Source organism: Filicampus tigris, chromosome 7, assembly GCF_054856515.1.
Source record: "Filicampus tigris isolate MCC_2025a chromosome 7, RoL_Ftig_1.0, whole genome shotgun sequence".
NCBI classification, from domain to species: Eukaryota; Metazoa; Chordata; class Actinopteri; order Syngnathiformes; family Syngnathidae; genus Filicampus; species Filicampus tigris.
This window is the reverse complement of record NC_141223.1, coordinates 6,031,797-6,049,017: the sequence shown is the minus strand read 5'-3', so window position 1 is coordinate 6,049,017 and position 17,221 is coordinate 6,031,797. Positions and strand designations below refer to the sequence as shown.

The following is a 17,221-nucleotide window of genomic DNA, read 5'->3' as shown; positions in this document are numbered from 1 at the left end:
GAGAGAGAGAGATAGAGAGAGAGAGAATTTTCAGGCTACATGCTGCTCATAGTCAGATCAGCATACCTTACGGGAAATAACGGTTCTGTATTGGCAAGACCACCTGAAAGATTTATTGCGCAAATACCACAAGTGTACATATGGTAGAAGACTGCAAAATCATTGTCACATTAAAGGGTACATAAAAATTCATTTTTAGCTTTTAATTTTTAGTCTCAAACCCTCATCATTCAAATAGAACGTAATGGAAAGTAAACGACTGGCTCTTAACAGTACTGGCTTAGTGTTAAAATCCCATAATATAATTCAGCCCGAAGTAGGACAATGTGCTAAAAGCAATATCACAACACAAAACGCGCTCTGTAATCATCAGCCGCTGAAAGACCCAGACAGCCGTGTCACTCGGAACATTTCCAGGTCAATATCGTGGCTGCACAGTCCCACAAATCACTCAGTCACAATCCCCAATTGCTCTCTAGCAACAACACAATGAGATCAGGAGAGTGTTTTACAGTAGGTGTGTGTGTGCGTGTGTGTTGCTGACTGATGTAAATTGACAGCTGAAGCAGAGCCATGTGCCTGACCATCAGCCTGGCACCCATTGTGAGTGCTGTCTCTGTCATCCATCTCTCCCTCTCCGTCTCTATGTCTCTTTTGCGCACACACACATATACAAGCATAGTGTCCTTCCTCACTGCCTTCAATATCATGTTTCACAGGAGTTGTTGGCTACCGCAAGGCATTAAAGAAAGCTCATTAGCAGGTGGTCATCTTGCATAATAAGCTTTAAATCTGCCCTTAGTGACGGAAGCTGCAATGCATTTTGGGCTACGTGGACTAGTCATCACAATACACTCGGTTGTGTGCCGTAACAACCAGTTATCTATCTTTATTTTTTCTTCCCCACAAACTAGGGTTGCCAGAGCCAGAACGTGGCTAACGGGTGGGCCTGGAAAAAATCAGGGTGGGCCTGAATATTTCTCTCACTGTCCCGACACATCGTATATTCAAATATTGAATTGGTTGCCAGCCAATCGCAGGGCACACAGAGACAAACAAGCATCCACACTCACAATCACACCTAGGGCCAATTTAGAGTGTCCAATTAACCTACCAAGCATGTTTTCGGAATGTGGGGGAAAACCGGAGTACCCGGAGAAAACCCACGCAAGCACGGGGAGAACATGCAAACTCCACACAGGGAAGCCGGAGCCGGGATCGAAACCATGACCTCTGAACCGTGAGGCGGACGTGCTAACCAGTTGGCCACCGTGCCGCTCCGTAATATCGTGAGAGTCAAAAATAGTATGTAAAATGTTGATGGAATTAATGAACAACAGTTCCCTTTACATGACAATTTACGGTCCTAGGACATCCCCTGCTCTGTGACCAATGAGCTGATAGCACATTCATACACGAGTATGAACAATTTAGAGCGTTCAATCAACTTACCATGCACGTTTTTGGAATGTGGTGGAATGTGGAAGGAAACGTGAGTACCTGGAGAAAACCCACACAGGCACGGGGAGAACACGCAAACTCCACACAGGAAGGCCCGGGCCGGATTCGAACCCACGACCTCTGCACTGTGAGGCGAACGTCCCAACCAGTTAAACACCATGCCGCCAACTCAGGTTTAAATACCGGTAGTTAAAATTTGTTTCATCCACAAAAAAACAAAAAACAAACAGAACTCCTTTTTATACTGTAACTCATAAGAGTCAGCAAAGTGGGGATGAAAAAAAACGAATTTTAGATCAATAAATTAACATCAACCAAAAAAAGATTCTCAAAAGAGATATAGCATATTAATGTCCAATAACTATCCACCATCATCCGCGCTTGCACTTGCACACGGCAGTAAGAGCGTGTACCACATCAAGCCATCCCAAAGCGTGTTTACATTCATGTGTTACAAGTGTCTGCATCCTAGGTAATGTCCGTTCTATTGTCTGTGCATGCATGTGCTGTAAAAGTGACGGAAATGGGTGTGGCAGGGAAGCTAATCCAAAGACATTGTGCAGCCAGGCATAAAGGGGAGCAGTGGAGTCGATACCCTCCACTATCATGTTGTCATGCTGTGCTCCCACTTTGTATTTTCTCCTCAGTGTCGATCACGGGCCGGCCAGCCTATAACCCCGAAGGTCTCTGACATCATACAAAAATTCAAAAAAATAGGCACACGGTGTCAATATAATATACGTATATCAATATGTCCCCCCCAAAAAAACACCTCTTAAAATGGATAAGACAACAACGATATAAATATGGATCTCTTCGAACTCACATCGCGTGAGGCAAAACTGACAGAAAAGTCAATGTACACTTTTGCTTCTTCTCCAATGCATCTACTAACACCTCATGCAGTCAACCTTTGCCATTGAAGTTTGCCTGTAGTGCCTCATACCGTATTTATTATTGTGCGTGAATCCCAAAAGGGGAGGTTATACTTACATTGTTTGTTTTGAGTGCTTATAGTTGTTTACTCATCATGTGTGATGAGGTGTGTCAGATCAATTCCCGCTTGTGCTGTTATTCAGGCCAATATGCTATTTTACCGTTTCCCATCCTTAATTGAGTCAAAGCACCCATTTTGCATTCCAAAAACCTCACTGCACACCCCCAAATAAAAATGACACGGAAAGTATGATCATAATTATAATCTGGACTCCATTTACTCACTCTGTGTGAAATCTGGTTCTGTTTAATTGAACACAAAAACTGATAAACTCAGAGGAAGCATGACTCATTCTGTTGTATTAATGGCGTTTATTGTACCTTCTGAGATGGAAAAGGTCTTACAGATCAATTGTAGATATTAAAATAAATCAACAGGTGTCTACATTGGCCTCATCTTTGCTTAAACTATACTGTTGTTGTTTTTTTGTATTTACAACTAGCTAGCTAGTTCATAGTCTATCAAAATGCTATTCCCTTTTTAAGCCTTTATATCAGATTTCTAAACTGAGTCCTTCATTTCTTTATGCTAATTTAATTGTTTTAAACTTTACATCAGTGTTTAAGTCCACATCAGCATTACGCCATGACTAAACATGCTCATATGTCATATTAAACTGCAGTTTACAACTACTTTGCATCTGATAATCAACATTTTGTCATTTACAACTGAATGAAAGTTGAGTCCAGTCTAATACTCATATCAGAAAAAAATATATTTAGCATGCATTTTACATTTTAAGTTGTGTGACATAATATCTTATACTGTACATTTTTTTAAAATGGTGAAAACAAGGCTATTTGATTTCTTTTATAAGCGTCGGCAATGGAGGGGCGTCCAAATGAAATCTCGCCTAAGCCACCAGATTGTTGGATGTGTCCAAGTGAACAATGCAAGGTCCATAAAAACATGACTGAATAAAAAAAATAATAATTTGGTGAGGAAGAACTCCTATCAAACACCTCTCAGATTAAGGAGACGATAGTGATCCATCTCACCTAACACATCACAATCACAGTGGAGACTGGACTGTTATTGCTATAATCACACCCACTAAACTGCAATCTGTAACCCTCGGCCTCAACAATTGACGAGACTAAAAAGACACTGGAAATGTGTTGGGAAAATTCAATGAAGTTAAGAAGAGGGATGGCTGTTTAATATGCAAGGATGATGTTGCGCTAATTCAATGTGACAGCCAAGATGTCTCTCATCTTATTGTTCCGGTGTATAAAAAACATGTCTTGCGGTGTACACACACTCACCACTCACGTCATTCTTTTCCACCAATCACAGATACTGTGCGCTCACCAGAGATGGGGACTCGAGTCATATGAATTGACTCGAGTTGCTATTTTTAGGACTTAGGACTTGCTTGCCAAAAACACGGGAATGACTTGACGTGGGACTTGGTATCAAAGTGACTCAATTTGACTTAGACTTGGACCTCATGACTTGACAAATCATCCTGTTTATAGTTTTAAATTTGCATTTGAACACAGTGTGCCTTTTTAGGAAGGAAAGCAAGAAAGAGAGAAAAAGACGGGGTTTTTTTGTTCGTTCACGCCAACCTGGCAACGCGGTCAGCGTCACTTGGTAGACTGATGTGGCAACGTAAACACTGCCAGCGTCGGAGCAACCGCGAAGATGGCTAGTTTGAATTAATGGGTTATTTTGTCCATGACGTTGACAAAAATAGGATGGGAAAACGCATGGTATGCACCTCAAGGTACTAAGACACAACAACGATCGTCTAACGTCATTCGCCATTATTACAAAACCCTTGAAAAATTGCCGGATGACGAATGACAGACCGGCAAACTTTAGCAAAATACCCACCTCTGCTAACGACCTTCAAATCAACCTTACATGTTTTAGTCCGTGGGGGAAATTGGAGAAGAGAGAGAAAAAAAAAAAAAGAGTCCTGAACTGAAAAAGGAAATCCTCGTGTACTGTATGTAAAAAATATTCCGCCAAACTCTGCTGCCAGAGTACAAAGGGAGTGTCCTGCCTAGCCAACATACGTCAGATGTTACCTCATAGTTTTGGCAGTCCTGCATTTTTGGGAAAACATCCGCACTTATGAAAAGCTTTCCACATGTGCAGGATGTTTCTTGAACATTATGTTTGCATTCAAAAGGTTTTCACATCTCCCCTACAACCAAACTCAAGCTTTTATTTTCTGCGACCATCACTTTAGCCTAGTTTCAGAGTCTGCTTGTCCAGATTTACACATGGCGTCTCTCTCCATCTTCACTTTTTTTTTTCTCCCTTCCTTTTCAAACCCAACTTTCACACCCCTCCTCTCATCTCATCTCCGTCCTGTTGCGTCTGCAGCTCGCTTTTCTTCATTTGTCCTCATTTCACTCATTACATTTTCTCACTCTGCGCCTTGTCCTTTCTGCATACCACAAAACACATTCGAGCTGTTTCTCTCTGCCGCCTGGTCGCCAGGCCAGAGGGAAAAGACGAGAAAAGAGTCTCAAAAGTCCCGGGAATTAAGCAAATCCTCCAGGCTACACGCCGTGATTGAAAACATACCTTCTGCTGCGGAATAGGTATGCATGCCAAATACTCATGCAACCTCTACATGGGCAAAAAAAAACATGCTCCAAAACATACAAAATCCACGCAAATAACACAGAATCGATATGTTGTGTGTTTGCATGAATATAGCATGTTTAATCTTTTCCATATGGGCATGTGGTTGGTGCATCTGCTAAGGCTATTATCTACTATGAGCCCTGTGGACACAGGCTAGACTAGACCTATTATCAATTTGGCAGGGTTTGAAAAGCCACCAACGCCAATAACGCAAACAGCCATCAGGAAAAATATCGCGTTTGCTCTTGACCGCTACAGAGCTCAGAGAAATGGAATGTAGTAGTGATTACTAGCGCACCAGTGACCCAGTTTGGAGTCAAAACATACACAGTTGCAAATCAAATCAAGGAATGCGGGAAAACATCGCGCATAAATTGATGGTACGGTGCAGTTCCTGCACAAAAACCTACAACTACATCCCTACAATCTCTGACTCACCTGGATTCGATGGCATCACCAATCTCACCGCAAGAACTCATCGTGGACGGACGGAGAAGGTCGCAGCTGTGACAAGCCGAGGTTTTGTGGGCGAGTGGCTGTGGCAGCGACAGCGGCACAAGCAAAAGATGAGCGGAGGAGAGAGTGTGTGTGATGATATCGCCACTCAGACTGAGAAGCCGGGATGAGAGCGAGCGCAAAGCCAGAGAGAACCACACCTCTTCTTAAGAGATTAACTTGGAAAAAGAGCCTTCACACACACACGCGCACACACACACACATACACACAGATACATGCAAACAATTAGGAGTGCCCACGATCCACATGAGCATCTGTTGTACAGATGAACAGAAACAAACAAATACTGCACAAGCGAGCATGCTCACAGCTGTGCTATAAATAAATGATAAATCAATGTCTGTCCCAAATCCTGGAAGTGGGGAAATACTGGAGAGGCGGGATAAAAAAAAAAAATTAAAAAAAGAGGAATAAGAGGAGGGGAGTGGTGGTTAAGCGAGTTATGACGGGTGCTGCTGACACAGTTTTCTGCACTCCATCTGCTCTTGGTGCACTGGTCAAGAGTGTACAATGCGAGAGGGTGAGATGAGGGGCTGGTACTTGAGGATAACAGCTGGAGGTGGAACTATACCAGGTCACAAAGAGGAAGAGCCTGGATCCCCTGAGAGGGTGCAGGAGGGCATGTCACAGTAATACAGGCAGTAAGAGCCAAAAGGATTCATTCAAACTGGACCTAAAGCGGCCATATCATGTTAAATCAACTTTTTTTTTTTTTTAACTTTCAGCTTTCAGGCATGGGGGCAGTACCATGGATCAGTGGTAGAGGGGTCGTCTTCCAACTTAGAGGTTTTAGGTGGTAGGGGGAGGCCATTTTGTCACTTCTGTCGACTGAAAATGACATCACACACCCTAAAGGCTCAAATAACGACAAATCATAGCTCAGCTTCAGAAAACAGGTGATTGGTCGTTATCTGAGCCCTGAGGGTCTGTGATGTAATTTTCAGTCGACAGAAATGACAAAATGGCCGCCCCCTGAGACGGCTGAGAACGAGTGGATTTTGCCGCTTATCTCATATTAATCATATTGCCTTGTTTCAACTAGTGGGCCTGCATAGAACATATTCGTGAACAAAAATAATGTTTGGGTTGAGTTCCTCTTTAAACATGCGCAATAGACTATATCTTGCGTTTTACTTCCATCCTATTTCCGTATAGAAACAATTAATTCCAGTATATGAGAAAAGAGCAGAGGAGTTACTCAGTTAAGAGGCAGCATACTTTGCCATTCAGAGTTGACACAGTTCTTGATACGCTTGGCTACACTCTTGCTAGCACCAACAATACAGTATCTGCTGGCCGTGAGCCTTTCAAAAGTTTGTCTATGGTCCTGGTGTTGAGTTCGCTTGTGACGGTTACCCAGTATCACTTGCATGATGATATTTCCCCTCGGTAGAATCACTCGCTACTTCAGCTTGAGGAATGCAGAGGCTCTTCTCAGACACCCTTTGACACTGAGCAGTCCATCCTCGAAGGTTGGATCAAACTAGTGTAAGCTTGTGGTGATTTGACGCGCTAGCTTCCCTCTCACTTTAAATCCAGCCACTCTTTGACAGTTCGCTATTGAACCTCTGTCCGTTGTTGACGAGTTCGGTTTGACAGGTCCGGTCTCTGTTTCAAGTCTCCTGCAAACACATCGGTCGACGAATGTATTGCCGTCTGTCCAGCAATGCATGGTTTCTGTTCTCTTTTTCCGCAGTAGCGTTGTTAAACAGAGTGGGATGGCTCCGTATGCAGATGATGCATTGTTCTCTTTGTCAGCAGACTTTGGCGACATGGCCTCAAGCAAAAACATCTTGTTGTCTAGCATTCACTTAATTTCTTCCTGGAAACATTTGTCTCCACATTTGTGGATGAAGTGCTTTTCTTTAAAGCAGACACTTGCTAGTTGTCTTTTGCTCTTTTTCTAGCCCTTGTCTTCATCTGAAGTGCTAGTAGTGTCTTTGTCTTGTTGGTCGGAGTGTTTGGTTTTTTGAAGACACCTATGCTGATTTCACCATGGTGTTTGACCTTGAGATGTTTTCTTTCTCTTTCTGGGTTCTCCCCTAAAAACTTTCTATAGTATGAAGAAGAGGCCTTAGCATTTGTAGGCTTCCTCATCGCTTCGGCAGGATGTTCCATCTAGGAAATGGAGTGCTTCTCCTTGTATTTTTTCCCAGGTACAAGAGGTTATGTGCTGGTCTATGCAGCTTGTTTCAGTCTATGCCTTGAAGAAGTGGCTCCTTCAGTGAAATTCAGTGAGTTTTTCCTCGAACACGAAGGGCTCTGGTGCAGCGAGTCTCGTCGTTGCTCTTTTAACACTTGAGCCAGTAAGAATTTGTTTGTTCTTGTTTTTTTGTTGAATTGGAGTATGAGGAGGGTGTTTTGGGGGACTTAGTACATTCATGGAGTTTGTCCATGGTGAGAAGTTCAACAGCCAAACAGAAAAACAACACTTATATTAATAGCGTAAATTACTGTAGGTTTCAACAGAGAAACTTGATTGATTGATGCTTGGTTGACTTTAGTGTTGTTACTAAGGAGGAAATAAAAAAATTAAAAAAAACAGGGGCCGGGGGTTGGTTGACGTAAAATCCTTGGAATACACCACAGGCCACACTTTTTTTTTTAAGAATATGTTCTATGCAGGCCCACTAGTTGAAATATGAGTAAGCAGCAAAATCCAGCCATCTCAGGGGGCGGCCATTTTGTCTCTTCTGTCGACTAAAAATGACATCACAGTTGCTCAGGGCTCAGATAATGACCAATCACGACTCACCTGTTTTCTGAAGCTGAGCTACGATTGGTCGTTACCTTTTCAGTTGACAGAAGACAAAATGGCCGCCCCCAGAGATGGCTAAAAACGTGTGGATTAACTCTTATTGCACAAACGCAATATTAATCAGAATGCAGTTTGAACTAGTTGGCCTGCATTGTACATTTTTTTTTTTTTAAATGCGTTTGGGTTGACTTCCGCTTTAAGGCGTGCACTGAAAACCTTTGAAGCAAAGCATGTGATCCCAAAGACGAATGAGACATTGAGAAGTGATGATATAACATTAACTGTTCAGGCGCACACCAAAACCAACGCTTTAATCTGACAAACGGCTCATTTGTTTCAGCCTCTGGTCAAAACTAGACTGAAATGTCACATTCTTTTTTCATTTTTTCTTTGGTCTCTTCATGCATCCGTTCTCTCTTTTACTCATGAATATGTTCTCTACACACAGCTACAACAGTTACAGAAAAGAAGGATGCTGTCTATACCCACCGACTGTGGGATGATGGAGGAGTGTGTGAGTGAGCCCTCAAGAGGCCTCTAGACACATGCACACATTTGCCCAGTTTGTGTGTTTGTCTACTGGATTACATGGTCAATAGCTTTCCATCATCAAATAATTGTGTGTAAGTGTATGTGTGTGTGTGTGTGTGTGTGTGGATGTGTCAGGTCTAAAGGCCCCGGTAGCAGCAGCTGGTCTAATCTCAGCACCTTTTGGTGCTAATCGACATGTATCCCAGCTCCTTCACGCAACGCGAGACAATCAAATATCAAATTGTATATAGTGTTTCATGTCAATTTATTGGCTTTATTTATTTATATTTTACATATTATTTATATCTGTATTTATTAATACATGTATCACAGCCTTTTATTGTTTTTGTTCATGGGATGTAGTGCATGGCATTCAAACATCATGGGATGTAGTGCATGGCAACTACATCCCATGGCAAACAGTGGTACTTTTGTTGACATTTAGGTAATGAATAGTTAAAGAGATGAGGATGCCCTAAATGCATATTTATTTGTTGCAGTATTTTTTTTTTTTTTTTGCAATAGTAGGAGAATGATTCCAACTACTGGCTACAAATTCCTCATCTCTTCTGACGGAGGATATTGCGGGGGAGTCTCTGGAAGGGTGACAGAAAGATAAGAGACAAGCCAGTCTCCATTCTGCTCTCAAAGTAAAAGTCGGTTGGAGTTGTGTGAAATAAGTAATTGTCTAATGGAGTGAAGAGGGTGGCTGATGAAGGAGCCGTGTGTATTCTGTTGCCTTGTTTAGGAGCACCCCTATTGGATGGAAGGAGAATAGCACACTGCTGTGGTGAAAATCTGTCAATGTACTGCCCTGTATGTCCATGTGGATCCATGCAGTGCATCAAATGAGAAATTAAATAGTGTTTTTTTTATGGCTACAAATGTGTTTTTGTCATCTAGTTTGAATTTCTAGTTGCACAAAACTACCTGAGGTATACAATTAAAAGTAAAATAAGTCAAATAAAGGCACATGATCAGAAATAAACTGTGGTATGAGCAGTCTATTAAATTCGACTTAATGATAAGAAATAAATCGTAATAGAAATGTAAGAAAAATATATATATATGTTATATATATGTTCAGCTATCTGCTTTAGTTGTTCTATATTGAATCAAACAGAAGACGTTTTGACACAGTCCTTTGGAGGGTGTATCTCTCCAAATTTCAAAATGTTGACCATCAAACAACACATTCATGCATTATGTACGTATATGCATGTAAAGCAATTATATACAAGGCCATAAGTCAAAAATCAATAGGCTTTTAGAGCTTTTAACATCTGCTTCATCACTCTGCCCGTCCTTGGCCTAAAAGTGCTTTTCTATACACAAAGCACATAACGACACTGGCAGGATGGAAACTTTGAATAGGAAGGCAGTACAGCATTATGAAAACATTGAGTCCATATACCGTAGCATTGCTAGTTCCATTTTTGGCACGTAGAATGACCAACTCTGACACATTGCGGATGATGAACGGTTGACTCACTGCATATGCATCTGTTAAATAGATGTCTACATATCCATCTGTCTGTCACTCCATTTGCCTCGGTGGCAGCTACCATCTGTCTATTTGCCCTCTAATCTGTTCAGAAATGCAAAATGTTTAGCCCAAGGGAAAGCTGTCTTGTCCTTTTCTATCTGCCCCCAAAACAAAAAAGGCTCCTTCAAGCAACCTGTATAACAGAAACTACAACTACAACATAAATGCATAGTGTCTCTTGGGAAGACTATTATGTTTTCATTTCCAAGGAACATGTTTATAGTTTGATGAAGCAGGGGTTTAGGAGTCACAGTTGTTGTGCAAAGTGGATACTGTGACCTTCACAGGGTGGTCCTGTCCCATTGACAAGCACTAAAAGCAGCGTCTGGTCATGCAGAAACAATGGGCAAAAAAAATTGATGCAGGAAATCAGGCTGACATAGTTAGATAAAGCTACATTATGTTGAACAAATGGAATTACTAAGACTAACGCTATCAGAACGTTTGACCAGACAAGGAAATTGTGTGACCTAAAGAGCCTTCAGTGTTCCTCATTAACGGTTTTCCTTTCTACAACACTTAGGTTTTACTTATACATTTACTTGGTAATGTAAGCTTCCATAGCTTTGGATTTGCTAAACGCATTAAGAAGATAAGGTATCTAAGCAACATTATTTGTGTTACATACATTAATATTAAAAATTTGTGTTGGAAAGAGGAGTTGTAGAAGAAAAAAAGAGAACACTGCAGCAAACAGGCATGCATGTGTAATGAACTAGATGAGAGCTAGATGTTGAATGAATGGAAAAAAAAAGATATTTTGGATGCAGGAATGACTGGAAGCTGAGAAGAAAGAATGTTTGGGCTATATAAGGAAAGAAAAAACATTGAGATAAAAAAATATCCACCAAACGGGACAGTATTACACAATGTGTAATTGTTTTTTCCATTATTAAAGTGGAAGTCAACCCAAACATATTTTTTTCAAGAATATGTTCTGTGCAGGCCCACTAGTTGAAACACAGCATTCTGATAAATATCGCGTTTGTGGAATGAGAGTTAATACACCCATTTTTTATGATAATGTAATGTCCAATACTGTGAAAAGTCTTTTTTTTTTTTTTTTAAGTTTTTAAAAAAAAAAAGAAATTAAGCCAAACACATCTTTTTCAAGAATATGTTCCCAGAAGGTCCACTAGTTGGAACATAGCAATCTGATTAATATTGTGTTTGTGGAATATGAGTTAAACATCAAAATCCACCCCTTTTTAGCCATCTCACGGGGCGGCCATTTTGTCACTTCTGTCGACTGAAAATGACATCACAACTGCTCAGGGCTCAGGTAACGACCAATCACGGCTGACCTGTTTTCTGAAGCTAAGCCGTGATTAGTCATTGGTTGTTGACAAAATGGCCGCCCCCCCGAGATGGCTAAAAACGAGTGGATTAACTCTGATTCCACAAACGCAATATTCATCAGAATGCCTCGTTTCAACTGATTGGCCTGAATAGAACATATTCTTGAAAAAATATGTTTGGGTTGACTTCCCCTTTAAATGTTATGAAGGGTGCCTATATAAGTGATATCACATAACGTACTGCTTTTTGGCACCTTGATTTTTCTGGCAACCTGGTACATTAGTTAAAGTGTGAAAACAAATACACTGCAGTCTCCTGATTGTTTGACTTCTTCACAACAATGGGGACATAAAAGATGTAGAGAGAAAAGATTGTAATGAGCAGACGCACACTTAGAAGAAAGAACACGAAAAGCTGCATGCACGGCATTATTGTCCTTTGTGTGCTCTTTTGAGTCCCTACTTTTTTGTTAAATTCATTGGTGGGTTACAGTGTGTCACACAGCTATCAAGTGAAGTTTCACTACTTAGGCAGATGATGCATCACCATTCTGCCCACACGCTCTGCAGAGGTTTATCGGAGAACTACACCGAAATGTACCGCTTGAAAGAAGCAAGTCCTGAGTGGAGCACAAGTATCGACTGTTGCCTTGTATTGTGATGGAAATCGTGCAGAAAATATTCTATTTCAGTCTCTTCCAGTTCCAAGAATTTCTGAGAACAAAATGGGATATGGCGAGTTATTGTGATGACCAAAAATAAACACAATTGAGGTGAAGACCCTCAAGCAGACTGGGGGTCATGCATTACCAGAGAGGAAAACAGAACACAGACAAGGGGAACAGTGTTCGGGCGTGTTGCTAGAAAACAAGGACACACAACTCACTCATAGTTACTTTTGACAAATACACTGGTAACGTAAAAAGGCTTGAAGTCACTGAGTATATTGACATGTATTCAATATTCGGGTTAATGTCAAAATTGCCGTTTCTGAAACATTTGGGGATATCCCGTTTACATGTGTGAGCGGCCAGAGTTAGTCCTGTATGTATGGTAATTGTGATAAGGCGACGTACGGATAACGTCATGATGCAAAAAACACAAATATGAGCCTATTCAAGTTTTGGCGCGCGTTTACATGGCCTTTCAAAACCCGAATATCGCCAATATTCGGGTTTTGAAAGGGTTATTGGCTGCACGTAAACATAGTCACTTTCTATCAGAAAGTAGGTCCGCTCCAACTTTATAATATTTCTTAGTGATTCCTCGCGGACACAAAAGACGACATCACAAGCAAAGAGAAATTCCCTCATTGGCATTGTTTTCTTGGTAAAGTGTGGCGAGACAAAAGAGAGGGATTCTTTTGCAAACTAAACGAGTGCGTGTGCGGGTGAATGCAGACACTAGAGATTACAGACACGCACCACAGATGGTCAGCGCGTCTCGTCTTTTCCCCGCCACCACCATTGAGAAGAATGGCCAGCGTTGGGCTCTCCTCCTCCTCTTCCCCCTTTCTCTTTTATATCAGCACGTGTGTCCGTCAAACGGGAGCGCGTGTCTGGGACAATGGCCGCCAGACAAAGAGCCCGCCTACCCCCCACCAGGAGGCTGAATAGGGGGGCACGTGGGCCTTGTCATCGATGGAACAATAGCACTGGAAGAGAGGTGGGGGAGGGAGGAAGAGAGGGTGTTGCCCACCAGCGCCCACCGTGAGTGAGGAAGTGAAGCTTGGTTGGTGGCCCTGAATTTTTTCTCAACTTTTTGACTGCAACTATCAAGCTAGGTAGTTTGAAAACATATCTCAGAAGTGCAAGATTCTGCAAATGATGAAAAAATGAAACCCCAAAATACATTGGTGGACCATCAGGTTTTTTTTGGGGGGGGGGGGGGGGGTACACTTGTTCACATAGGTAGACGAAATTTGACTTCTGCATTCGACCCAAGAAGATAGCGGACACTGCAAACACACACACACATACGTATTGGCACAGGGGGCTACTTAGGCACCCAAGGAGAGGTTTGGGCTATTGGTGTCTTGCTCAAGGACTCCACAGCCATGTGACTATGGATGGTCTTGAACTGGGGTCCCCACCGTGGCACATATATGTTGACAAAGGTTATCGAAAAAGACACATTTGGACCTGCCAAAAGCACCAACTTCTGGTCTGTCATGTATATTGGAGCTTTTTTTGCCTTTTTTTTTTCTTTACAGTTTATCTAAGTTGTTTTGAAAGATCTGTGAGAACATTGATTGTTTTAAAAATATAGTAATTTGTGCACAAAACTTAAAAAAAAAAAAAAACGTTTCCCTTTACTCTATATTTACGGTTAATTCATGTAATAGATGTACAGTAATATTTTCAATTTGCGTAAAGTTCTCTAAAATAAATAAATGATATTTTTAAGTGCCAAATTTCCAGTCATTCCCCAAAGTTGGGAGCCATTAACACAAGACTATTTTTAATAGAATGAATAAAAACATTGGTATGAGAACATAACAAGAGCAATTTTGGACTGTAAAAATTAAAACATTTGGGAAACAAAAAAAAATGGGGAAAAAAAAAAAATCTAAAATTCGGTAATTTGAATGTGTTGCTGTGTACATGCAGTACACTTAACTAACTGGTATGCAATTTCAGTAAATCCTCTATCAGTAAATAATTTCAAACTGTATTCACAATATTATTGATGGCATGACAATAAGCAAGCCTATTTAAATAATATAAATGTCTGCAAGAAAAGTAAGAAGAACTAAAAGCTTCTGCAAAATGCCAGCGCCCCCAAAAAAAAAACACACAACCGCCACCCCCTGAGACTCGCTTGATATGTATGACCAATTGGGTTTCTGTCTACAAAGTGCTAACCAAGGAAGCCAAGAATGTTTATCTCTTTTACTGTTGAGGGCACCTTGACCCCATAGTAGCAGAGATTTTGGAACAGCTGGGCTGAGTCTTCAGGGTAACAGAGGGTGAGCCGGGGGAGTGGACAAGAGGACCCAGAGAAAGAGAAGATATGTAAAGCCAGGCAGCCAAGCAGGCTGCTGACAGACTCTTTTGAGGCAGCAGCTGGTTGGAGAGGGGATCTCACCAGCTGTGCCTCCGCTGACCTCTACCCACACCTCTCTTCCGCGTTTCACCCCTCCCAAACTCCCATCCCCCAATTCTTTAACCAAATGTAGGCAAACACACACCACGCTCAACCATCTGTCTATAGACCCTTCTCCCTGGCGTCATTTTACCCACAATGCTTAGTTTCGGGCGCCATATTCGATGGCCGTCAGGCAAAAGGAAAACACGAAGAGAAGCCTTATCCATTGTTAGCCTTATTGGTCATCGGTCTACTGATGTCTAGTTTCATGAAAAAGGTCCCCATTAGGAAACCTGTCCATTACATTGACATATTGGAACCAGTTGTTCAAAGTCAATATGTTGATGAACTGAAGTTGGCTCAAGGGAAAGACGCCTCGGATAAACTTTCAGACTGGTCAAATGAAGCCAGTTTGTTTCCCCAGGTGAGCTATCACCACTTCACAGTGGCCTGACAATAGTTATCATTAATTGATATATGTGATGGAAATATGTTGGATATTTGCAGAGCAAAAGAGGCAGATTAACGAAACCGGACCTGGAGTGAATAGTTAATGTCTGTTTTAATTCAAAATTAGTAACAAAATCAGCAGGTCAAATGGCCGCCCTCTTTACTATGGCACAACGATGATTTTAAGTAATAGTGCAACAATTCATTTGCCATATTGTACTGCTGTCAAGTGTAATGGTGAATTTGTGTGTGTCATAAAACACAATGTGCAGTAGATGTATTGTGCCAATAAGGAGTCTAAATCCGTTTTGTGTAATGTTCCCTTTTGCAAGCTTTCAGCAAGAGCAAGAAAATGTGATCGTCTGCCCTCTTTTCAGTCCTAAAACTCTTCTACTCCTTTCCTCCTTTCCTCCATGTCTTCACCCCCAAGGGTTAGTTAGCAGTGTGAATATTGGATAGGGACAGATTGTATGGCACAACACAAGACCTACATACACAAACCTACAAACAAAGGCAAATGTGTGATGAAGGGCGAAATTAAGATATAACTATTAATTTAGCACAAAAACCCAAGGCCCTTGTTATTTTCATAGGATCAAATCGTGATTTTCAGAGTTGTTGTTGTTTTTTTTTTAAACAATCACTCGTATTTTTATGACCAAACCTTACTATTTTGATATGGACCGTTTAAAAAAAAACTAACAAAAAAACGTACCAATTACCAATCTTTACAACATAACTTAAGCGTAGAAACACAGGACACACAAGTCACGAACTGGCCGTGATATGAGTAACACCTGCGCACCGAGAATATGAAAGAACAAAAATTATTCACCAATTGTGTTCAGAGCTACAAATGGTGTACTCAAATGTCAATTATAATGAAGTACGCAGCCAGCTGTGACCCACACGGTTCAGATACGGTCTGGAGAGACCGGGGAGGCCTTAAAGGACTGTTTCAGCACAACTGTGTGGGAAGTATTCAGCGATGCCCACGGGCAAGACATGAATAGAACGGACACTGTTACAGTCTATATAAATTTCTGTATGGAGAACACCATACCCACCACACCAGTAAGGTGTTTCTCCAACAACAAACCCTGGATCACACCAGACATTAAAGCCCTCCTGAAGGAGAAGAAGAGGGCTTTTGCGTCAGGTAACAAGGAGGAGCGGACGATTGTGCAGCGCCAACTGAGGAGGAGGATCAGAGAGGGGAAAAGGTCTTACAGGAAGAGGATGGAGAAGCAGCTGCAGCAGAATAATGCCAGGGGAGTCTGGAGGGGCCTGAAGACCATCTCAGGGCACGGACAACCCAAGACCCGGACTGGGGGGGACCTGCGGTGGGCAAATGAGCTGAACCTCTTTTTCAATAGGTCTCTCCTGCTGCAGCCCCCACCTACTCCCCCTGCTGTGTGCGTCACTCCCTCCCCTTTTTCCCCCCACAGTCTCCAGCTCCCAGCTACACCAGACAGCCACCACTCACCTCCTGCCCAGCTTTGGCCTTCACAACATCTCAGGTGAAGAAGATGAAGGCGAGGAAGGCAGCGGGTCCAGATGGCTTCAGCCCCCAGCTCCTCAAATCCTGCGCGGACCAGCTGTGTGAAATTGTCCAGCACATGTTCAACCTGAGCCTGAAGCTGGGCAGAGTCCCCCAGCTGTGGAAAACATCCTGCCTGGTCCTGCTGACGTGATCCTCTGCAGCACGGGGGCACCGCAGGGAACTGTCTTAGCTCCCTTCCTGTTCACCCTCTACACCTCGGACTTCAACTACAGCACCCCTATCTGTCACCCGCATAAGTTCTCTGACGACTCTGCGATTGTCGGCCTCATCACAGACGGAGACAATCGGGAGCACAGAGAACTTACTCAGGGTTTTGTGGACTGGTGCCAGCAGAACCGCCTGGTGATCAATGCGGGGAAATCCAAAGAGATGGTGGTGGATTTCTGCAGGCGCCAACACTCTGCACCT

At 42.2% G+C, this 17,221-nt stretch overlaps 1 protein-coding gene across 10 annotated transcripts in view; it reads right to left on the bottom strand.

Annotated features, from left to right (window-relative positions):
• The window catches only part of numbl (NUMB like endocytic adaptor protein), a 48,763-nt gene that overhangs the window by 19,766 nt on the left and 11,776 nt on the right, over nucleotides 1-17,221 (bottom strand). For 3 of the 10 annotated variants that reach the window (XM_086036418.1, XM_086036417.1, XM_086036416.1), the window contains one exon: nucleotides 5,501-5,750. The exons of 5 other annotated variants lie outside the window; for them this stretch is intronic. In XM_086036418.1, coding sequence (XP_085892544.1) covers nucleotides 5,501-5,541 — 41 coding nt within the window. In that variant the 5' untranslated portion in view covers nucleotides 5,542-5,750. Of the gene's footprint in view, nucleotides 1-4,297; nucleotides 4,366-5,500; nucleotides 5,751-17,221 lie in introns of those variants that run through there. 2 more of the 10 variants (XM_086036413.1, XM_086036424.1) reach the window with 2 other exon arrangements.